The following is a 23,344-nucleotide window of genomic DNA, read 5'->3' as shown; positions in this document are numbered from 1 at the left end:
TAAGTCAAGGGCTTGCCTCGGTTCATTCTGAGAAATTTTTTAGGATAAGGCTGAGTCTTAGGCTGTTACAGAAAGCTGAATCCTCTGGGGAATTAGCTAATTAGAACTATTTGCTAGTCTAGGGGTCAGGAGTGCAGGCTCTAAGGACCATTTGTCTCAAAGTGTTTCCTGTCTGTCCTCTCATCCAGCTGGGCTACGCAAGTATTTTGCCATTTAGGCGCCGGGCTTCAACCTCTGGGACATTTCTTACTCTGGCCACCAGATGGCAGTGCCATTTTGCAGCTCTGTGCTGAGCTGGCCACCAGCAGAGGGTACCCACAGATAAGGACTGGGGGTTTGGGTGGATTTGGCAGAAAAAGGTTCGACACACACACACACACACACACACACACACGAACATTGGTTTTAAGGGGAAATGGGCTTAGATGTGGTTAGGATATACACTGATGGGGAGGGCAAGCCAATTCTCTGTGATGGACTGGGAACATGTGCCATGGTGTGGCTCCCCAACACATGGGAAAAAAGGGGGTCCTGCTCAGTTAGCTTCTCTAGATTCTTTTCCAGGACATCAGGGTTTGCCACAGCCTTGCTTCTGTTCTCTTTGGCTCCCGTCATTGCCTGAAGGTGGAAACTTGTCAGAGTGACCATAAGAGTTTGTGACTAGGCTCCACCCCCAGGTGCAGCTGGGCCTGAGAGCAAGGCTCCAGTCCTTGAAGCCTCAGGAAGAATGGGGCCTGCAGGCTCACACCTGTGTGCTGACTGACCTTGTGAGAGTTCTTCAGCTTGGGTGGGGGGCTGTCCCGGAGCCTCTTCATGGCTTGCACCGGGGAGTCACTGAAGTAGGGTGGCTCTCCATCCACCATCTCAATCACCATGATGCCCAGAGACCAGATATCCACCTGCAAGAGGAGAATGTCCCTGACTCCACTGGCTGGAGTCTGGCCCCTTGGTAGTGACAGCATGCTGCAGGCAGAGAGGAGCAGCTGGTCCCAGGTCTCCCTGGTGAATTGGCTTCCTTCCTGGCCACCAGCCCAGTGCCTTGTTTAAGTGACCACTGACTGCAGGGTCACAGCTGTCAGCCACTCTCTTAGAAAGGCCATCACACACAGGGAAGCCTGGCCACACCCCGATCTGCCCTTGAGCTTGGGGGAGAGCATTTGGGGGGCCAGCTTGTGGCAGCAAAGTCATAGGCCAGAGAAGAACCATCCAAAAGGGGCCAGTGGACAGGACTGACTAAGCGGGAACCTAAAAAGCAGGGGCAATCTTTGGTGGGAGGCTCTGGGGAGGACCACAAGCAGAAGAACCATGTGTCTCCAAGCTCCTTCTGGGAGGACTGGGGGCTGGAGAGAGTGGTTACCTCAGTTGCATACAGAGACCTAGAGATCACTTCCGGAGCCATCCAGTATGGGGTTCCCACCAGGGACTTCCTCTTAGGGACATCTTTGCTGATCTGTGCACAGAACCCGAAGTCCGAGAGTTTCACCTGGAGTTAGGGCGAGGGGGAGGAAAGGGAGTGAGAGGGGAGGAAGCCGGGAAGGGGGTGGTGGGTGTGCCAGGGTGGGCAGGGCTTACCCTGCCATCGAGAGTCAGCAGGATGGAGTCGCTCTTGATGTCCCGGTGGATGACACCCTGGGCGTGCAGGTAAGCCAGGGCCTGTAGCACAGCCTCGCACACGGTGGCGATCTGCTCCTCATTCAGCCTGGATGGAGAAGGCAGGACCACCAGCAAAAAAGAATGTTAGCTTTGGCAGGGGGGCCGGGTAGAGGGGCTGGACAGAGTGGGTGCCCCAATACTGGGCGCCATGGCTCCTGGGCAATGTGTGGGGGAGCTGAGTCAGGTCAGAGCCCTGGTGGAAATGGGCCTGGGCCTAGGCTGGAGAGCCAGTGTCTTCCCCACTCCCCTAAGGCCCCCCAGGTTGGCTTACCCAAGCCAATGGACGTGGGGAGGATGGCTCAGGACAATGTGACAGGTACCTCAATCATCTGGGACTCAGGCTACCTGACAGCCCTGCCAGGGCAGCAGTGGGGCAGCCAGTGCCGGGGTCCCGCCCTCCCAGCTGCCCACCTGACTTGGGAGACGATGTCCGTGAGGGCCCCGCCCTGCAGGAACTCCATAAGCACCCACAGCTCCTCGCCCACCAGGTAGCTCTTGTACATCTCCACCACGTTGAGGTGCTGGTAGTCCCGCATGATCACCACCTGGTGGCAGGAGGGGATGCCTGAGTGCCGGCACTCTCCCCAGTGCCCCTGCTCCGGGAGGCCCATCACTGACCCGCCACACGCCCGCCACACCCTCTCCTCCCACCTCGTTAAAGAGCAGCTCCCTGCGCTGCTGCTTCCTGAGGTCCATCATCTTGACGGCCACCTGGCGGCCTGAGTGCTTCTCCCGGGCCAGGCAGACGATGCCCGTGGAGCCCTCGCCAATCTTCACATAGCTGTCCAGCAGCAGCCGCGGGTCACCCTGGTCTACCACCATCCTGAGCGCAGCCTTGAACTGCTCATGCGTCACAACACCCGTGTCCTCGCCAGCCAGGGCGCCCTTGGCCACTGCGGGGTCTTGGGGCAGGTACAGGTTGCTGGTGCTGATCTGGGCATGCCGGGTGCGGGGGGACCCTGCCGGGGAAGACCGGCCTGGAGGAGGGCCGGCGGCTGGGGTGGCGCGGAGGGACTTCTGGGGGCTGCTGGTATCCGAGGTGGTCAGAGGGATGAAAGGCCCCACGGGCTGGTCTGAGGGCAAGGACTGGGCCTTGGCCACCAGGCTGGGGGGGCCGCCTTTCAGTGCAGGTCTGAAGGAAGAGCTGGGCTATAGAAAGAAACAGAAAGAAGGCTGGCTGTGAGAGCACTTGGAGCACCCTTCCCAGGAACAGGGGGTGGCCGCTGTGACCTCTGGACAAGTATAGGGTCAGGCAGGGCATCAGATCAATGTGGGAGGTGCCTCAAGCAAAGATTTTCAAATGGAACTGAAGTCAAACCACAGTCCTGCTTGAGAAGCCAGCCCCCAGTGTTCCCAGGTGAGCAGAAAAAATAACAGCTGTTTATATCCACCCTGCCCCTCCTGGGAAGACAAAGCCAGGTCCCTGGAGTGTCCTGGGCTGGGTGTTTCTTCCCTGGGTGATGGACAGTCAGACCCCAGGGAGGCCACCAGGAGGTGATCCCTGCTCTGTTCTGTGGGGCTGCACAGGGAATCTGGGTCAGAGGCATTCACAGCTGTGTCTCTCCCACCCAAGGGCTCAGGTGGGCAGAAGAGGCCCTGGGCATCGGGTGGAGGGGCATGCAGCAGCGCAGCTGTGACTGACTCTGAGGACAGGGAAGGAAAGCCCCAGTCAAGATCTGATAGTCCTGCTCGTTTCTGACAATGGGGAGTCTGCATGTGAGCACAGATTCACAGCCATGTTACCTGGGGGGGGTGGTCCTTGGGTGTCCCCTGGACTGGGGATTTGGTGCTAGAGAGATGTGGGGTCAGGAGAGTAGGTCCGGCCAAACACAAGCCTTGGGGCCTGGGTGAGAGGGTTTCCTAAGGGCTCCCTGGAGCAGCCCCTCTGGGTGATACATGCAACTCCCAGGTATCCCCCAACAAGGAGCAGAGGGCAGGGGCCCCATGTTTCTGTTCTCTCACAGGGGGGGAGGGAGAGAAGGTGGAACTGAGTGCAGACTGGGCCCCCAGTGATCCCTGAACAGCTCCAGCCCTCCTGGCAGCCCCAGCAAGAAAGGGTCCCATCCTTGGGTTTTCCCCAAGAAGCTGGTAAAGTACAACACAACACCTCCCAGGGGCACCTGGAGAGGGCCATCCCCCAAAATGACCTATTGGGGGACACTTGAGGAACTGCAAAGGGACCTTCCGAGAACATCTCAGAGCCCATCTCATAGACGGTTTGTCTAGGTGCCTAGAGCGTGCTGGCCCTCCCTCATCCTCATAACTGAGTCAGCGTCCAGAGAATCCGCTCAAGCACTCAGCTTGGGCTGGGCTGCGTCAATCTGGGCCTTGGGTCCTACCAGGCTCAGCCAGAGCCTTCTCAACCTCTTCAGCACCCCTTCCCCCTGGACTTCAGGGCCCCCACCCCAGTCTCTGGCCTGGCCAAGGGTTGAGCAAGTGCATGATGCCACTGCCGCGGCTGCTCTGCCAGCCCCGGCCCCACGTGCCCGCTGGGTGTGCTCCAGCCTCCAGCAGGCCGTGCCTGGCTTCAGCTCGAGGTAAAGGAGCAGGAAAGCCTCCTGGGACTGCTGAGACCACTCCACCCCTGCCTGGGGAGCACATCTGTGCAGTAGGTAGACTGTCCTGTGTCCCTGCTAGTACCCAACCCTCACCTGCCTTTCCCTAGTCTGTTGTGGTGAAGCAGTGGGACCTCCAGCTGAGGGTCAGGAAAGGACCTGGATTCTAGTCTTGCTTTGCTCTAACTTGCCATGAATCCTAGGCCAGTCCCCCTCTCTGAGCCCCAGTTTCCTCTGATCTGGGGAGCTGGATAAAATGCAGAATCCTGGGCCTTGGGAATGGCTTCAGTAGGTTCTGAGAGCAGGGACTCTGCATTTTAACAAGGCCCCAGAGACCAGGGTTCAATCCCTTGGTAAGGAAGATTCCTAGAAGAGGAAATGGCAACCCACTCCAGTATTCTTGCCTGGAGAATTCCATGGACAGAGAAGCCTGGTCCATGGGTTTGCACTGAGTCAGACATGATAAGCAACTAACACACTAGCACTGGGTTTTGAGGTGGGAGGAACCTCGAACCGCAATTTGAGCTGCTCTGTGATTCCATGGCTGCGGGAAGCCCATAGGGGGGGCTGGGACTAGGGGTAGAGGGAGTGTGGCCACCACTGAGGCTATGGGGCCACAACCAGGAACAGAAGTACCATGCGCTGTCACCCAGAAGCAGTGCCCAAGGCTCTGTAAAAAGGCTGCCTGCTGGCCAAGGCAGATTTAATATAGAAAATGAGCAGCATTGGTGTGGGGCTGGGCGGAGCGTGGGGACGTGAAAAGCTCCTAAAGTTGCCCTCAACCTTATCCTCTCTGCCCTTGACCTCTCTCCACTCTGGATCTCTAAGGAAGGCGGTGAGACAATTTCCCATTCCTTCCGGCCTCCCAGCCTCCTGCATGAGCTCTCTGCTCTGAGAATGTATGGACACGGGGAGGGTGGGGACAGGCCATGCAGACGGGCTGAGGAGGGGGCTTCATTTCTCTCTGCCGTCAGGGCCCCCATGGAGACCCTGAGCTCAGGGTCCAAAGTTACAGGGGGTGGACAGAAGCAGCAGATGGACCGGTGGAGAGGCCCGCACCCATGTGGTCTAGGACACGGGGGTGGTGGGCCAGGCTTGGTCTTCACCTCTGCAGGGTCTGGTCCCAAGTGTCCCTTTGTGGGCTTTGCTGCCTGTCTCCACAAGGAGGGAGCTTCTACCTCACAGAGCCACCAGAAAGGACCGGGTGAAACTTCTTAAACCACTCCAAGAAAGCAAAAGGGCAAAAAAACATGGAATTAATTAAGGACTCTGGATTAATTCTGGAGTTACTTGTGTGACTGAGGCCTCTTCCAGGGCAGGAAGCCACTAGAAGGAAGAGTCGTTTGTGGAGTTACAACACTGCCCCAAGTTCCCTTCCCAGGCTGTGGTGACGGGGTCGAGCTCTCTAGCTGTGGGCTCAGGAGGCTGTTCTGTCAGGGCTGCACAGGCAGAGGCCATCTCATAATATTTAAGAAATAATAAAGCCATTTACAGAGGGTTTACCGCTTTAACAAGGGCATTAAGTGCATTATCTCATTTAATGCTCATGGCCCTGTGGATTGTTTTATTAAGCCATGGGCAATATTATTATTTACATTTTTAGATGAGGAAGTAGGCTCAGAGAGGTTAAGTAGCTTGCTTAGAGTCACTCAGTAGGAAGCAGACCAGCCCTGGTCAGCCTAACCTCTGACTTCTATGCAGTGGTCTGATGGGGATCCTTGGCATATAACGGAGTACATGATACACAGCAGGTATTTAACCCAGGTTTGCTGATTGCTGAGGTGTTTCTGACTTAGCCTTTCTGCCACTAAGTGGGACCACTTCTAAATCCCTCAAGCTCTGTCTTACCTCCTTGGCTTCCCTGTCCCTTCTTGGGGTCCTCTTTTGCTGTTTGGTCAAAGTGAGTGACTGCAGGCCAAGTGGTACAAGAGCTAAGGGCAGTAGTTCACAACTGGGGGTGATTTTTTCCCTTGAGGAACACTTGGCAATGTCTGGAGGAATTTGGGGTTGTCCTGTCTGAAGGGTGCTACTAGCATCTAGAGGGTAGAGGTCAGAAATGCTTCTGAATATCCTTCAATACACAGGAGAGTCCCTACCACAAAGGATTATCTGATACAAACGTCAGTGGTACAAGGTTGAGAAGCCTCGACCCAGAGTGGCTCAGGGGCAGTCTTGGCCCTGCCTTTTAGAGGCCTGGCTTGAGAACATCTGTCCAGAAGGGTGTGCCCAGGGGGCCGGATTGGGAACTGTGGTGTCTCTGAGTGCCAGACAAGTGCCACCTGCCTCCACAGGTACAGGGGAGACCCTGTACCCCCTGCAGCAGCAGCTCACAGTAGGTGCCTGGTGAAGTGTGCAGAGATGTGGGGTGGCCTGGACCCCTGCTGTGGGGTGCAGGAGGAAGCCCAGGGCCATGCATGCCAGTTTTGACACTCCCTTTCTCCAAATCCCTGAAATCACTTCCCAGCTCCATTAGGATCCTCTAAGTGCACTTTCTGGTGGCATGCACTGTCCTGCTCCTTCCTTAGTTTTCTGGGGAATGTCTCCCCAGGGACACAGCCTTCCAAACCCCTCCACCCGCTCACAGGCACTCATGTTTTCTCACATGACATATCAAGCCACATCTCATCTGTTCCTCCCCAAAACCGAACGCTGCCCTTTGTCCCAGTGGGGGCTGGAGGACACAAAGCCCAGACCTCCTCTGGCTGGCAGTGACTTAGAAGGGGTTGAGGGTCCAGGTCACTCCCAACCCCGCTGTCCCCCACGCTCAGGCAGGATACACAGGCGCCATCTGGGAGGGGAGACTCTGTCACTCACGCTGCTGTGGTGGTTATTTCTTAGATCTGACCTACCACCCTCACGGGCTTCGGTAGTGGCTCAGTGCTAAAGAACCTGCCTGCCAAGCAGGAGACACATTGATCCCTGGGTCTGGAAGATTCCCTGGAGAAGGAAATGGCAACCCACTCCAGTATTCTTGCCTGGGAAATGCCATGGACAGAGGAGCCTGGTGGGCTGCAGCCCACAGGGTCGCAAAGAGTTGGACACGACTTAGCAACTAAACAACAACAAGCTTGTGCTGCAGCCTAAGGTCATTTCTGCCTGTCCGTTAGGAAGGAGCTAAAAGATGCCTTTGTGAAAAGGCTTTCATGAGCAGGAGGTGTGAGCCCAGAGGGCACCCCACCCCTGGCTGACTCTTTGAGTCAGTCTTCTCATCTGCCAAATGGGAAAGGATGTTACTGTCACCACGGATGGGGTGTCATAGGGTATGGAAGAAGCCAAAGCATTCTCCTCTGCCTGCCAAGAAATGTCACCACTAGGGCTCCCTTCACTGTTTCCTTTTTAACAAGAAAAATGTGTGCATTTGATACTGTCACACATGCTGAATGTTGGTTCTCCCGATGCTCCCAGACCCAGGCAAATTCAATCCTCTAGCTTTTCATATGGCACACAATATGAGAAAAAAAAAATTATAGACATGTTAAACAGAGCAACAACCACTAGAAAAAGGGTAGGCAGGAAGGAGGGGAGAAAGGGAGGGAGTGAGGAGGAAGAAATCCTCACTAGAGAAGGGCTAACACGAGCATTTCTGAATGCCTATGGGAGAAGCAGCACAGGGAGGCTGTGCTTGACCTCAGGAGATCCCTGGGACAAGCAGGGGGTTGAGACCAAAAGAAGATCTGAGAAGAAAGAGCCAGAGAGACCCTGCCCCCTAAGTCCTAGAGCACCTACTTCTGTTGGGGTCTGGGTGGGGGTTGCCAGGCACTGGGGACAGGGGAGGGTCTGGGCTTGTGGTTAAAAGTGCTGCTTTTTCAGGGGGCGTGCCTGCCTCCCTGTGTGGTCTGCCTAGACACACCCCAGAGGGCAGGAGTGTCAGCTGGGGCATACTGGAGCCCCTCAGAAGCCCCCGCAAAGTGACCTGGCTTGCAACCTCTGACTCACACGCGCTAAGCCTTTGGAGGAGGAGCACTCAGCTGGTTCAGGGTAGAATCCTCAGCTGATGATCTGTTGCCCTCAAGCTTCCCCTAACCCGACCATGTAAACAGGAAAGGCGGGCAGGGCCTGTGTCCCCAGTGGATGCAGTGGGCCCAGCTGCCTACCCTGGTGAGAGTGGGGGCCCCGGCCTGACCTACCTTGCTCTGCGCTGGAGGGCCTGGCTTGCTGCTGCTTGGAGGGGCCGTGGCAGGAGCAGACAGGAACATGCTTCGGAACAGCCTGCGCTTCAGGCTGCTCTCCTGGGTCTTAGGGCTGGGGCTGCCCTCCCCGCCAGGCCTGCCTGTGGCCGAGCCCACCAGGCAGGACTGTGGCCGGGCCTCCTCGGGGCCATGCCTGGCACTCTTGGTCCCACGCCTGCCTGTGGCCATGGGGGGTGAGGTCCCAGTTGGGGAACTCTGTAGACAGGTACCCAGCTGCAGGCAGCGCTGTGTGGCACCCTGGAACTCAGTAGGGCCCAGGGACTGTGCCTTGGCAGCCAGTCCATTGGGAAGGACCCGTGGGCTCTGCAGCTCGCGCCACGGCACCTGCCTGCCTCCTGTGGGTGCGCCCCCGTTGCAGCTGAGGTAGAGTCCGTGGGGGTCGCTGCGCTCAGACTGGGGGCTCTGCAGGTACATGTCTGGGTCAGTGGCCCACTGCTCATCCCCCAGCAGCCCCAGGGACTGTGCCCGCCGCCGGCTGGCGGGGCTGCGGCCGCGCAGGGTGTTGGAGCTGATGACCGACAACTTCTGGATGTCATTGAGCAGCCCGGAGATGTAGCCGTCCGTAGGCACTGAGCTGCCCCGCACCACAGTCTGCGGGAGGGGTGGAGGAAAGAGTGTGGTGAGCCTCCTGTTCATGGTGGAGGGTGGGGGTCAGGTCAGAGAGGGGGGACTGGAGGAGGAGGAACACCTGAGGACCTTGCTTGCTGCATCATCTACCTATTCCTTAATTTTTCAGTCCCTTACCAGGGCTCACAGAGGGCCAGGCCTGTGCTAGGGTGGGCATACAAGAAGAAGGTTCATTCTCATGGGCTCAAGAGCTCTGCAGTCTGGCAGGGCAGACAGGTGAGTAACCACAGTGTTTAATCCAGCTTGCCTGATGGTGTGGGTGGCTGAGCCTGGGGAGCTGGGGGGACTTTAGATCCTGCCTGGGGCCCACTGCCATTCTCCAGCTCTATCTATGGTCTTCTGGAGGAGCATGCAGAGCTCTCTGGGGGGACAGGCTCCAGGCCAGGGCTCTCCTCCACACACATGGGCTTCGTGGCCTCTAAACCCTGTCAGGGCCCAATCCCAACCCCTATCAGGCTCTGCATCACGTTGTGTCCTGACCTACACCACATAATCCCCCTGGTCTGTGAGAGCCCCAGGTCCAAATATTGCTTTGGGACATACTTAAAGATTGTTCATTGTTATCTGAAACTCAGATTTTATTGGGCCTCCTGTATGTTTATTTGCTAAATCTGGCAACCCTCCCATCTTGTGGGTAGGGATACCCCTCCCCCTTCAAACCACACTCCTTCTCCCTAGGGAGAAGAGAAGAGGCTGATTAGCAGGGAAAGACAACAAGATAACTGATAGCTGGTCGTCAGGTATTTCCTCAGGTGCCTGGGTGGTCCTGCCAGCTGCCCTCTGTGGAGAGGGATGGTCTGAACCCCACCCTCCGCCCTCCCCACCCACCTCACCTTCATGGGCTGGAGCTGTACCCGGGTGATGCGTGAAGGGTCCACCACGGGCTTGGGTCGCCGCAGTGTGTCCAGGATGTTCTGCCATTGTGGGGGGAGGCCCACGAACTTGCCTTCTTTGGGGTCGAAGGAGGTGTGCACGCGGTGCTGGAAGTTCTGTGGGGCCGAGATCTCAGGGCGTTTCTTCTTTTTCTTGCGGAACATGGTGCCTGCATGGGGAGGATCAGGCTGAGTTCCGGCTTCACAGGGGCCGGGCCCCAGGGAAGCACAGGGGGCTGCAGTGTGTGCTGGGGCCCCAGGCTCCCTTGCTGGGCACAGCCCCCCTGCACCAGCCCAGCCTCCCCCTACCCTACCTCGCAGGCCTCTTCCTCCGGGGAATGGGCTAGCTCCCCACAGAACCGTCCCAGAAGTAGCAAGAGCCCCATAAATAAGCCAACACAGACTACAAACAAGGAAAAGAGGTGTCTGTTTTCTTGTCTCCGCCAAGTCCCCTGCCGAGCACGCAGATTCCGGGGGTGTGTTTTTATAAGATCCAAAGCCCATGACAAATATCATTCCACAGTCAAAGAGCTAAAAGGGGGGTGGGGAAGAGTGAGGAAAGCCGGCAAACTCATTGTATGAAGTGAGCATGATCTTGATTCTTAAAGCAGATAAGACTCGTACAAGAAAAGGAAAATGTGAACCAACTTCATTTATGAACATAAAAGAAAATCCTAAATAAAATTAGCAAATTGAATCCAACTGTGCATTAAAGGTTTTTGTTTGTTTTTTCTTTTATATCACAGTCAACTCGGGTTTGTCCCAGGATGGTTCTAAAACAAAATCTGTCAATGTGACATGCACCTTCACAAAAAGGCAAGCTGCTGATTCACAGGCATGCTGCCCAGTCAGGGACCAAACTAAAAGGATCCTCCTGGTCCCCAGGTTCTTGGCCCTAATTCTGGAAAGGCCCTGAACCAAGGGCACTGCTGGGGAGGGTGAGGGCCACTATCTTAGGGGGAAAAGACAGTCCACCTCTGCCTGGGCTCCTTTCTCTCTGGTCTCAAAACTCTAACTATACAAAACATCCCCTGCAGTCAAACCTCCATCCCTTACTTTGCAGTTGGGGGGTTTGCCTAAGGCCCTAAGGGGCTTCCCTCATAGCTCAGTTGGTAAAGAATCTGCCTGCAATGCAGGAGATCTGGGTTCGATTCCTAGGTTGGGAAGATCCTCTGGAGAAGGAAATGGCAGCCCACTCCAGTATTCTCACCTGGAGAATCCCATAGACAGAGGAGCCTGGTGGGCTACAGTTCACGGGGTCGCAAGAGTCAGACACAACTTAGCGACTTAACTACCACCACCTAAGGCCCTACTAAGCTCTATCAACAGCTCTGAGTCACATGGGCATGCAGATCTGAGAGAGGGAGACTGGAGACCCAAGAGGCAAAGTGCTGACCCTTCCAAGTGCTGCTCTGGCCTTGCCTTCAGGGAGCCCTAGGCTGGGACCACATGTGATGGAAGACACAGTTGGGGTACCCACTCAAATACTTTTACATCTGATGTGGCTCAAAACAGCTCAGTGGGTTTGTGTGTGTGTGTGGGTGGGGAGTGTGTGTGCAAAAGACACTCCGTAGGCTCTTGTGTAGATAGAAAGATCACTTTCAACAAGACATGTTTTGTTTCTTGACCTGAATGCTTGGATCATTCATCTATCCACAGAACTGAATATGTTCATGGCATAAGAACATGGCATTCTCTTTTTGCTTCTACTATGGAGGCAGAATTTTCCTGGTTACTTTCACAGGTTCTGGAGTAGGTCACAGATCTAGGAGGCAGCTGGTGCCCACTGGGAGGGCAGGGGGCTCAAACAGCCACAGCCTCTCCACATTCAACAAGCATGAATCAATCTGAATCCAGGTCATACCTCTTGGAATGGTCATCACTTTCGGGACCTTGAAATTCAGGAATCTTTCAAATATTCCCACCAGGCAAAGCCACATGTGCAGAAGCTCTAAGAACCAAGGACTTTAGAATGAAATATACCTTTGAGCTTTAGGAGAGCAGCAGGAAGTCTGCCACTAATTTGGGGAGATTCTGAGCGAGTCACATAAATGCTGTGACTCTCAGCACTCTTCATCTATAAAGTGGGGTTAATAAAAGATAACACACAGGTTTAGGGAGTGTTAAGTGAGCAGATTCCCATGAAACAGGGGCTTTTTCTCTTGCTCTGTTACCTCTCTGGGCGTCCTCTCAGTTCAGGGTCCTGCAGACAGCAGAACATGAGCAGATACAAGTCTGGAAGTGATGCTCAACCCCTATCCTCTCTGAGTCACCTGGCAGGGGTTATGCGTGATTTCCGGTACTGGGGCCCTTGCTACCTCTCCACAACATAGACTCTTCATGGTTTGGTAAAACTTGACCTCCTCCCAGTGGTCTTTGGCTACAGAAGAATCTCAGTTCTGCAATTCTGTTCTCAGAGCCTCTCAGACCCTCTGGATCTGTCCAGACATCTCTGGATTAGCTCAGCTAACGGTTTCACTCTCCTCCCTACTCTGTGAACTTTTCTAGAGGTGCAGGGAACAGCCTAGAGTTGGAAAAGAGCTGGCTAATACTTCCTCCTGCAAGGAGATCAAATCAGTCAATCCTACAGGAAATTAACTGAATATTTATTGGAAGGATTGATGCTGAAGCTCCAATACTTTGGCCACCTGATGGGAAGAGCCGACTCATTAGAAAAGGCCCTGATGCTGGGAAAGATTGAAGGCAGGAGGAGAAGGGGACGACAGAGGATGAGATGGTTGGATGGCATCACCAACTCGATGGACATGAGCTTGAGCAAGCTCCGGGAGATGGTGAAGGACAGGGAAGCCTGGTGTGCCGCAGTCCATGGGGTTGCAAAGAGTCGGACAACAACTTAACAACGACAATACTCTCCCTAGCCTCACCCAGAACACCCCCACCCTAACTTCTTGGCCCCACTCAAGGGCCCAGCATTTGCTGCAGGAATGTGTGGAGACAGCATCTTTAGTAAATGGTCTATGTGACTCCGAGATCACCCTAACAACGATTCCAGAATAAAGTTCTTCCCATAGGTATCAGGAAGGGCCTGAGGAGAAAGGAAGACAGTGCAGGGTCCTAGGGCCCAGGAGTTGGGGTGGGAGGTCAGGAGCTGACAGAAGTAGTGAACTGAGCTCAGGCTTCGGGGCGGGGGGGAAGTAGAGATTTAGAAATCGGAGCCAGTCACTTAGCTAGTGGGAAATCCACACTTAAAGGGAGGCTGCCAGGACTCATCCAAAATGATGGTAAGGCCAACACTTCTTGAGACGACACCATTGTGCACAGAGAAAAATCTACACACAATCTTTTGGGATTAAATGTGAATTTTAAAAGTCCCCAATTCCAGATCAATATAAAAAAAAATCAATTGTATTTTTGCATACCTGCAACAAACAAATAGAAAATGAAATTAAAACAAAAATTCTATGGGACAATGGGAAATAGACCTTCGGGCTTTGTCCCCCAACCCTCCCACCCTGCCCCCATCCCTGGTACAGAGCTCTTAAAACTCTTGCAATCCCCAGAGTGATAAGACTGTTGAAACTTTCAGCCTCTCCCACTCCTACTTCTGCAAAGGGAAGAGGGGGCTGGAGACTGAGTTAATCATCAGGTCCAGTGGTAAAGAATCTGCCTTCCAATGTAGGGGATATGGGTTTGATCCCTGGCAGGGAAAACAAGATCCCACATGCCACAGGACAACTAGCCACAACTGGAAAGTGTGCACACCGCAAGGAAGACCTAGCACAGCCAAAAAAACAAAAAAAAAGAGGCATCAATAGCCAATGATTTAATCAATTGTGCTTATTTAATGAAACCTCCATAAAACCCCTCCAGGATAGGTTTCAGGGCTGGTGAACCCAGGTGCTGAAAGGGTGAGTGTCTGGGGAGGGCATGGAAGCTCTATGCCCTTCCCCTTTCCTGCCCAGAATCTCTTCTTCTCTTTGGCTGTTCCTGAGTTGTCTCTTTTCTAGTGAACTAGTTGTAGTAAGTGTCTTCCTGACTTCCACCAGCCATCTCAGCAAATTATCAGATGTGAGAAGAGGGTTGTGGAAAACTTAATTTATAGCCAGCTGGTCAGAAGTACTGGCTTTGGAGTGGGAGTCCAAAATAGGGGGCAGTTTGTAGGGCTGAGCCTGAGGGGTCTGTGCTATTCTAGGTAGTTAGTGTCAGAATCAAACTGCATTGTGAACACCCAGTTGATGCCAGAGAGTTGGAGAAGTGATCTTAGGAGGAAAAAAAAACCTCATTTGATGTCTGAAGTGTTATTAGGTAAAACCCTTCAGATATCCTTTCCCATTTTACATTAAAAATATCAGATTTTTATGAATAAATCTGATTGAAGAGGTGCAAGGTCTCTACATGGAAAAATATCAAACATTAAAGATAATAAAGAATGTACATAGGTTGGAAAACTCAATATTATAAAATTATCAATTATTCCCAAATTAACCTACAGAGTTATTGCAATATCAGTCAAAATCACAGCATAATTCTGTTGATAGAAATTGACAAACTGTTCTATATTCTAACAATGAAAAATCAGAAAGTGGAATTAAGGAATCAATCCCATTCACCATTGCAACAAAAACAATTAAATATCTAGGAATAAACTTACTTAAGGAGACAAAAGAACTGTATACAGAAAATTATAAGACACTAATGAAAGAAATCAAAGATGAAAGATGACATAAATAGATGGAGAGATAGTCTTTGTTCCTGGGTAGGAAGAATCAATATTGTGAAAATGACTATACTACCAAATGCAATCTACAGATTCTATGCAATCCCTATTAAATTACCAATGGTGATTTTCACAAAACTAGAACAAAAAAATTCACAATTCATATGGAAACACAAAAGGCCTCAAATAGCCAAAACAGTCTTGAGAAAGAAGGATGGAGCTGGAGGAATCAACCTTCCGGACTTCAGCGTATACTACAAAGCTACAGCCATCAAGACACTATGGTACTGGCAAAAAAACAAAAACATAGACCAATGGAACAAGATAGAAAGCCCAGAAATAAACCCATGCACCTATAGGTACCTTATATTTGACAAAGGAGGCAAGAATATACAATGGAGCAAAGACAGTCTCTTCAATACATGGTGCTGGGAAAACTGGACAGCTACATGTAAAAGAATGAAATTAGAACACTTCCTAATACCATACACAAAGATAAACCCAAAATGGATTAAAGACCTAACTGTAAGACCAGAAACTATAAAACCCTCAGAGGAAAACATAGGCAGAACACTCAATGACATAAATCAAAGCAAGATTCTCTATGATCCATCTCCTAGAGTAATGGAAATAAAAACAAAAGTAAATAAGTGGGACCTGATTAAACTTAAAGGCTTTTGCACAGCAAAGGAAACTATAAGCAAGGTGAAAAGACAACCCTCAGAATGGGAGAAAATAATAGCAAATGAAACAACTGACAAAGGTTTAATTTCCAAAATACACAAGCAGCTCATACAACTCAATCCCAGAAAAACAAACAATCCAATCAAAGAGTGGGAAAAGGCCTAAACAGACATTTCTCCAAAGAAGACATATAGATGGCTAACAAACACATAAAAAGATGCACAACATTGCTCATTATTAGAGAAATGCAAATCAAAACGACAATGAGATATCACCTCACACTGGTCAGAATGGCCATCATCAAAAAGTCTACAAACAATAAATGTTGGAGAGGGTGTGGAGAAAAGGGAATTCTCTTGCACTGTTGGTGGGAATGTAAATTGATACAGCCACTATGGAAAACAGTATGGAGATTCCTTAAAAAACTAGGAATAAAACCACCATATGACCCAACAATCCCACTCCTAGGCATATACCCTGAAAAAACCAAAACTGAAAAAGACACACGTATCCCATTGTTCCTTGCAGCACTATTCACAATTGCTAGAACATGGAAGCAAGCTAGATGTCTATCGACAGATGAATGGATAAAGAAGTTGTGGTACATATACACAGTGGAATATTACTCAGCCATAAAAAGGAACACCTTTGAATCAGTTCTAACGGGGTGGATGAAACTTGAATCTATTAAACAGAGTGAAGTAAGTCAGAAACAGAAAGATAAATATTGTATTCTAACGCATATATACGGAATCTAGAAAAATGGTACTGAAGAATTTACTTACAGGGCAGCAATGGAGAAACAGACACAGAGAATAGACTTGTGGACATGGAAGCAGGGAGGAGAGGGTGAGATGTATGGAAAGAGTAACATGGAAACTTACATTACCATATGTAAAATAGATAGCCAATGGGAATTTGCTGTATGGCTAAAAAACTCAAACAGGGGCTCTGTAGAGGGGTAGGATGGGGTGGGAGATGGGAGGGAAGTTCAAAAGGGAGGGGATATATGTATACCTATGGCTGATTCAGGTTGAGGTTTGACAGAAAACAACAAAATTCTGTAAAGCAATTATCCTTCAATAAAAAAATAAATTAAAAAAAAAGAAATTGACAAACTGATTCTAAAATGTACAGAGAAACATAAAGAATCAGAAATAGCCAAGACAATCTTGAAGAACAAAGTTGGAGAGTTACGTTACTAGATATCAAGACTGATTATAAAGCTACCATAATTAATGCAGTGTGCAACTGGCACACAGATTGATGAGCAGACCAATGGAAGAGAAGAGAGAATCCAGAAATAGACTCACTCACATAAGGTCATTTAATTTATGACAAAGGTGACACTGCAGTATGGTAGGGAACCGATGATCTTTTCCATAAATGTAGCTGAAGCAATTAGATATTCACATGAAAACAAAGAATCTGGAAAAATGAATTCATATCACATCCCCAAACTTATTGGCTCTAAATGTGAAAGGTAAAATAATAAAGTGATGGTGGGAAGCTGGTGGGGGAAACCCATAGTCTGGCCATCCCCTGCCCTAGGTCTGCTGTGAGTGACTATGGGGGGCTCTCCTGGAGGCCCTGACATTCCGGGGCCCAAACCTGTCCACAGCCATGGGTCCCAAGGACAAATTAAACTACCAAGGTTTTCTTTGTCCAAAGCTGGCCTAGGTTAGGAGTAGTAATTTTTTCTAAAGATTTTTGTAAAGATTTCACAAAGATTAATTTGTAAATGCAGTATGAACACAATGACTATCTGAAGGGAAATACAGCAAAATATTCATTATTGTTGTGTTTGACTGGTGGGGCCCCAGGTGATTTCCTCCTACTCCATCTTTGTACTCTTCTGAATTTTCCTTAAAGACAATGGGCTGCTTTTCTAAAGAAAACAACATATTTTTAAATAAAGAAAAGAGAGATCTATGAGGATTGAGTTCCTAAGAGATATGCACAAACTTAAGTCTCTGATGTTGCCAGGTCACTGGGTATCAATCACCTGAGTGCCTCTCTCCAGTTCCGTGTCCTGGACACACACACACACACACACACACACACACACACACACACACACACACACGAATGCTCAGACAGGGGCCCTCCTTTGCCATTCCTAGGTCTCCATCTTCTACCCAGTTTCCCACCTCTGACAAGCCCAGGAGTCCCTGGGCTGAGGGAGAGCGGGTGCTGAGTCAGCCTTGAGGTTAAAGCAAATCGGGCCACGCCCACATTTAAAATTGTCACCCAGAAGCTCCAGCTCTTTGTGTCCACACTCCGGTCACCTAGGGGAAGAGCTCTCCTTAAAGAAGATACTCTGGAGCGGGAAGCAGGAAGAGGGATGCTGTCCCCTCAGAGAGCCAGTCCCGGCCTTGCCTTCTGCCCAGAAAATATGCGGGCTTCAGTCACGGAAGAAAGTGGGCAGAGGCAGGGTGCCCACTCTGGTTCAGGGTGAACTCTGCTGCCCGGGCCCCTCCCGTCCGGTCTGACACCTCGCCAGACCAAGGGAGGGAGGGGTGAGGAGTCTTCCTTAGGCTGGGATGCATCTCTGTGCCTGAGGAATGCTTTGAACATTCCTCTTCTGAATGGCCAAGGAAGTCACCTTCCAGCCTGCAGGCTGGCCCATGACTGGGTGGGAGAAGAATGCTGATCGCCAGGGAGGGGAGGGAAGGGGAGAAAAAGGGAGGGGAGGGGAGAGCCCTGCCCCAACTAGTCTGAGAAGGAAGCTCCTGCCGAGGCTGCTCCCTCCAGTGTCAGCTGAGCTGAGCCTGGCACTTGGGGAGCCGGACAGCTCATGGCAGAGCCTTCTGGAGGAAGTGCTGCCACGCCCAGTAACACTGAGGGTGGAGTTGGTGGGAGAGTTCAGGGAGCCACAGGCCCGAGGTCACTGAGGGGTGGGACTCTCATGTCAGAGGAGCAGGAGACTCCAGAGAGAAAGGGAAGTAACTTTTCTTGAACACCTATGTGTTAGGCACTTTCTAAGCACCAACTAATTTAATCCTCACAACGACCCTGGGAGGTAGACATTATTATCATCATCTGCAAATCCAGATGGGGTTCAGGGAGGCTGAATAACTTGCCCAGGGTCACAGAACCAGGAAATGACCGAGTTGGGGTTTGAACCCAGATCTGATTCCCAAGTCCTGCTCCATCCACCATGCCCACCCGGAAGGACTTGGGCTGTTGTTAGTCTCCTTGCCAGAGGCCTCTGTGAACAGGGAGGGGCTGCGCAGCCTGTGTAGAAGGGGGTGGGCCAGGGCCCGCTCCCTCAACCAAGATTGCTGGGTTCTTTCCTGTTCTGATCTGTGAGTCAGAGGGCAAGGGAGACCAGTGCTGTCCTGACTTGTAAGCTGACCCTTACTTTGGTACCAGAATTTGTTTTTGTTTTGCCTTGCAATGGTGGCGGTGCGGGTGTTCTGAAGAGCTCACCTTGGCAGCTGTGATGCAGGGCCTGGCACACGCGGAAAGACTGCAGTAATAGCAGGAGAGTATTTTCTCCAGCACAGGTCATGTCCCCTCAGTAGGGTCTCAGCCTAAAGTCAGGCAACTGGCAAACCTGGCTCAAGGTGGGGGGCAGAGCTTTGTGGCTGATGCTAGGGTTCTATGGTGACGGGTGCAGGGGGGGGGTTGAGTGGTGGAGCCCCCAGACTAGGCACTGTGTCTCAGCTGGTCCAGGGTCCATAACAGGGACGGCAGACAGCTGCTCTGGGTGGGTCACTCCCTCAAGCTGCTCTTCCTCTGAGTGAGGAGACATCCGTCTGCCAGGCCCGGGGTGCCAGGACCACCCAGTTGTTGGGACCCCACCAACCCAAGGCAGAGCCACAAAGGCATGAGTCTGCGCTTAAGCCTCAAAGCAGAGCACAGGCTTCCCAGTGAGCACTGCCATTTGAGGCAGACCCTGGGGAGTGAAACTGCCCGCTCCAGACGTGCTCCAGGACTGCCTTCCTTCCAGAAGTCCTCTTGGGACGTAACTCTGGGGCCCGTCTAGAGCCAGCGTCAACTGTTTTCTTAACCTGCGGTCTCTGCTTTTCACCAGAAGAGCTGGTGTCCAGTGTGGCTGCCTCACCCCCAGACCTGGCTTCCAGTGGGCTCTGGCTGTTCCCACATGTTGAATTCTTTTCAAGGAAAGAACACTACCCCACTGAAGGGATTCACAAGAGCACACTACAGGCTGGGGAGGTGCTTTCCAGAAAGCAAGCCTGAAGGAGTTTGCAGCCACTTGTAGGGAACAGGATTTGGTTGGTTGTATAAGCTCTGGGATGTTGTAAGCTATCTCTTAGGATGATGCTGGTGGGATTCTCCTCCACCTCCAGACGACTGGGAAAAGAGATGGCAACTGCCCCCAGGGCCCCTCTCCCTCCGAGGGCTAGGGAGTGAGAGTGGGGTGCACACCTAGACTCCCCCTGTGGGAGGCCTGGGGCTGGTTTGTCAGGGCTGAGTGCTGGCTCAGCGTGGACTGGGGTGTGCGGTCCCTAAGTTCTGCTTGTGATCCTGACCCCCTCTTCCTTTCTAGGACTCAGCATTTCTGGGGGCAACAGGGGAATGAATTTATTCACCTCTGCCAGCTTCTCTAGGTACAGTGAGGCGAGAAACACCATCTGTCCCAGTTGGAGGGGCCGTTTGGGGTATTTTTAGCAATCATCCCTCAGGGAGTGCCTAGTGTAAGCACCAGGCTTTGGGCTGAGCATTTCATACACAGAATCCTCGCCACAAGCCCGTGAGATGGGCCTATTATTTTACCTGTTATGCAGATGAGGAAGCCCTTGCTCAGAGATTGATCTGACCCAGTGAAGCAGCCAAGAAGGGAAAGATCTCTGTCAATTGGACCCAGACACTGATGTGAACAAAGCTGCAGTCAGCTGTCACCTCCTACCACCCCACCATGTTATTCTCAGAGTCACGCAAGAGGCTCTGTGACACTGAGGAGAGTTAAGCCCCTGAGTTCTAGAGCACTTACAAAGGTGCCCCACTGCTGGCACTGTCCAGTCACAGAAGGGCCTACTGGGGACCCTGTTACCTCCAGAGCTGGGCCCTTTCACCCTGAGGTCTGCTGCCCAACCTCTTCATCATGCTCTGTGGGAACTGTCACCACCCCCCCCATCCTTCTGTGACAAGACATGTGCCTCACCAGCCCCCTGGTTGAGAATAGCCTGGACAGAAGCCAGTCTTTCATTGGAGTAGTCTCATCCGTCAGCAAGATTATTCTCAAAATTTTACGTCTTGGAGTTTGTTTAAATATAAAATTGTATTATTCGTTCATTTATTCAATAAATTTCATTTGTTGTGCATCTGCTCTGCACAAGGCTCTGGGGATTGTGGTGAACAAAACAGAATCCTTGCTCTTGTGCTCTGGGGATTGTGGTGAACAAAACAGAATCCTTGCTCTTGTGCAGTTTAGCTGGCTTTTCCAAATAGATGTTGCTAGTCCCCTGACCTGCACCGCCTGCCTGTAGGACTTGCTGGGGTCTGGCTTCCCCTGAGCCCCTGCCTCATTTTCCATCCCTTGGTGGCATTGTCTGTAGGAACTTGCCCACACCCTGTTGGCCTGTGCCAATGTATTCAGTGATGGAGCTGTCCCTCTTCCTAAGGCCCCTGCCCTCTGTCCCCTCAGAGCTCGTCGTTCTTCGTGTAGGGCTAAGCTCTGTCCTCCACCTCAGCTCACCAGGGGTCTGGGCCTCAAACTGCCCTCTTCACGTGATAAGAGGGGTGGCACCCCAGCACCCTTCCTGGCCCCTAGAAATGCACCAGGCGAAGGGCCTGAAGAGAATTTCATTTGCTCTTCTGCTCAATTGTCCGCTGCAGTGTAGGTGGGTCCTAGACCCTGGCTGTGCCCCTTACTGCCCCTGCCCGCAGGCTCTGTAAGATCTGCCCAGGGTGCTGTGTGGAAATGTGGACGGAGCATCCCCAGGATGCAGAGCAGTACCCTGAGGTTCTTCTGCCCCACCAGAGCGGCCCAGAGAGAAGCCCAGTGTGCAGGACAGAGGGCCTGTGCACAGAATGCGCCAGAATGTCTGGGTTCCCCACCCCTGGCGTCCTACCCACACTACAGGTCTTAGTGAATCCCCAAGGGAAAGATAATGGGGCTGCTGTTGAAAAGAATATGATAATAAGTCTCATTCAATCACTTGTGTCAACACTCCAGCTGAATGAGAGGCCGAAGGGTCAGGCTGGTCAGCCAGGGAAGGTCAATATTGACTCAGGCCTGCCTCCTGGGCCCAGCTCCAGCCTGCAAGTGCCGTGCTGCGGTCCAGCCACAGCTCAAGCCAGAGCAGCCCTCTGACCTCTGTTTACCATACTCAGAATCTCAACCGCTTCCCCAGTCGGCAGTGCTGGGATTTCCTGGGCACAGGATTATCTCCAAGGGCAGAGGGAAGCATGGCAGGGCTGCAGGCCTGGCCCCTCTTTGCTATACGATTTTCACCAGCTTCCACATAGAGAGGCCCAAATCCTCATCACAGAGCCTTCGGTGCCTCGCCCAAAGAACCTCCACAGTCCCCCAGTCACAAAAACATTGTTTTTACAGTTATTGTTTTAACTTTATCTCTATGTTGTTTCCCTCCTCACTCCAAGTTCACAAAACTGCAGTGAGATGGGCCAAACCTGTTTGACTGAGTGTATTTTTTAGGACCACCGGTGACCAAGGAGAGGAAGGCAGAGCTGAGAAAGGGAACCTACACACACACGTGTATTAAGTGCCCAGCACGAGCCAGACACCATGGTCATGACGGTGACAACTCTACAAGGTAGATTTTAAGAGCTTAAGTCTGCAGGTGGAGAAACTGAGGCTCAGACAGAAGTCATTGTCTGAGATGGTGAGTGTGCAGCTAAGATTCAAGCCCAACTCCCAAGCTCTTCCACAATGCCTGGTACACCTGGAGAAGCCAACTGACCTGCCCCAGATCACACAGCTCCTCTGGGCAGAGGTAGGACCAGAAGCCTCAAGACAGAGTCTCTCTCTGGCCCAGTCTGCACTGGTAGTAGCAGCATGTCCAGGGTCACCTGCTGCTGCTGCTGCTGCTGCTGCTAAGTCGCTTCAGTCGTGTCCGACTCTGTGCGACCCCATAGACGGCAGCCCACCAGGCTCCCCCGTCCCTGGGATTCTCCAGGCAAGAATACTGGAGTGGGTTGCCATTTCCTTCTCCAGTGCATGAAAGGGAAAAGTGAAAGTGAAGTCGCTCAGTCATGTCTGACTCTTAGCGACCCCATGGACTGCAGCCTACCAGGCTCCTCCATCCATGGGATTTTCCAGGCAAGAGTACTGGAGTGGGGTGCCATTGCCTTCTCCGCCAGGGTCACCTATGAACAGGTAAAGCCCTGCAAGCTGTACAGAGCATGCTGTTGTTTCTGCCTCCAAGGTCAATTCCCTTCCAGAAATGGCCCCTGCCCAGGGTCGCCTCACTACCTGCGCTCCACAGAGCCTCGGCCTTGACTTTATTCTCACTGCTTGGCTCTAACATTCTCCACAATTTCTTGCCACATAGCCAGACCATTCTTCAAGTTCTCCAAGAGAGGGCTCAGGTGGCTTAACCTTTTCCAAAACTGGAGGCAAGGCAGGTAGGCTCCTGCTGGGGCTGTCCTCCTTTATCAGTTATTATCATCACTTCACCAGCTGCCTTGTGAGGAAGGCATGATCACCCCCATGTTATAGATAACTACATTAAAGTTAGGAGAGAAATAAGCAACTTGCCTAAGGAAACAAAGGCAAAGAGTCAGAATTTGAACCTAGCTCTTTCTGGTTCCAAATGCTGTGCTCACCACCACTGTTCTACCTATGACTGGGAAGAGCTTGGTCTCACACCATGGGCTTCCCTGGTGGTCCAGTGGCTGGGAATCCACCTTGCAATGCAGGAGACACAGGTTCAATCCCTGCTCTGGGAAGACCCTACATGTCATGGAGAAACTAAGCCCATTTGTCACAACTACTAAACCCATACTCTAGAGCCCTCAAGCCACAACTACTGAAGCCCGCACACCCTTGAGCCTGTGCTTGGTGATAAGAGAAGCCACTGCAGTGAGAAACCTGCAAACCACGGTGAAGAGTAGCCCCTGCTCTCTGTAACTAGAAGAAGCCTGAGTGCAGCA

At 52.0% G+C, this 23,344-nt stretch overlaps 1 protein-coding gene across 7 annotated transcripts in view; it reads right to left on the bottom strand.

Annotated features, from left to right (window-relative positions):
• Positions 1-23,344, bottom strand: part of PAK6 (p21 (RAC1) activated kinase 6) — a 37,614-nt gene that overhangs the window by 2,174 nt on the left and 12,096 nt on the right. For 3 of the 7 annotated variants that reach the window (XM_081507179.1, XM_081507178.1, XM_081507180.1), the window contains 7 exons: positions 9,859-10,067; positions 8,336-8,989; positions 2,305-2,802; positions 2,065-2,198; positions 1,573-1,699; positions 1,358-1,483; positions 765-899 (listed from right to left, as the gene is read on the bottom strand). In XM_081507179.1, coding sequence (XP_081363305.1) covers positions 765-899; positions 1,358-1,483; positions 1,573-1,699; positions 2,065-2,198; positions 2,305-2,802; positions 8,336-8,989; positions 9,859-10,062 — 1,878 coding nt within the window. In that variant the 5' untranslated portion in view covers positions 10,063-10,067. Of the gene's footprint in view, positions 1-764; positions 900-1,357; positions 1,484-1,572; positions 1,700-2,064; positions 2,199-2,304; positions 2,803-8,335; positions 8,990-9,853; positions 10,068-23,344 lie in introns of all 7 variants that reach the window. The other 4 variants (XM_081507184.1, XM_081507183.1, XM_081507181.1 and 1 more) reach the window with 2 other exon arrangements.

The sequence above is a fragment of the Giraffa tippelskirchi genome, chromosome 7 (assembly GCF_054371585.1).
Source record: "Giraffa tippelskirchi isolate mGirTip1 chromosome 7, T2T-mGirTip1v1.2.pri, whole genome shotgun sequence".
Classification (NCBI taxonomy): domain Eukaryota; kingdom Metazoa; phylum Chordata; class Mammalia; order Artiodactyla; family Giraffidae; genus Giraffa; species Giraffa tippelskirchi.
This window is presented reverse-complemented; position numbering and strand designations above follow the sequence as displayed.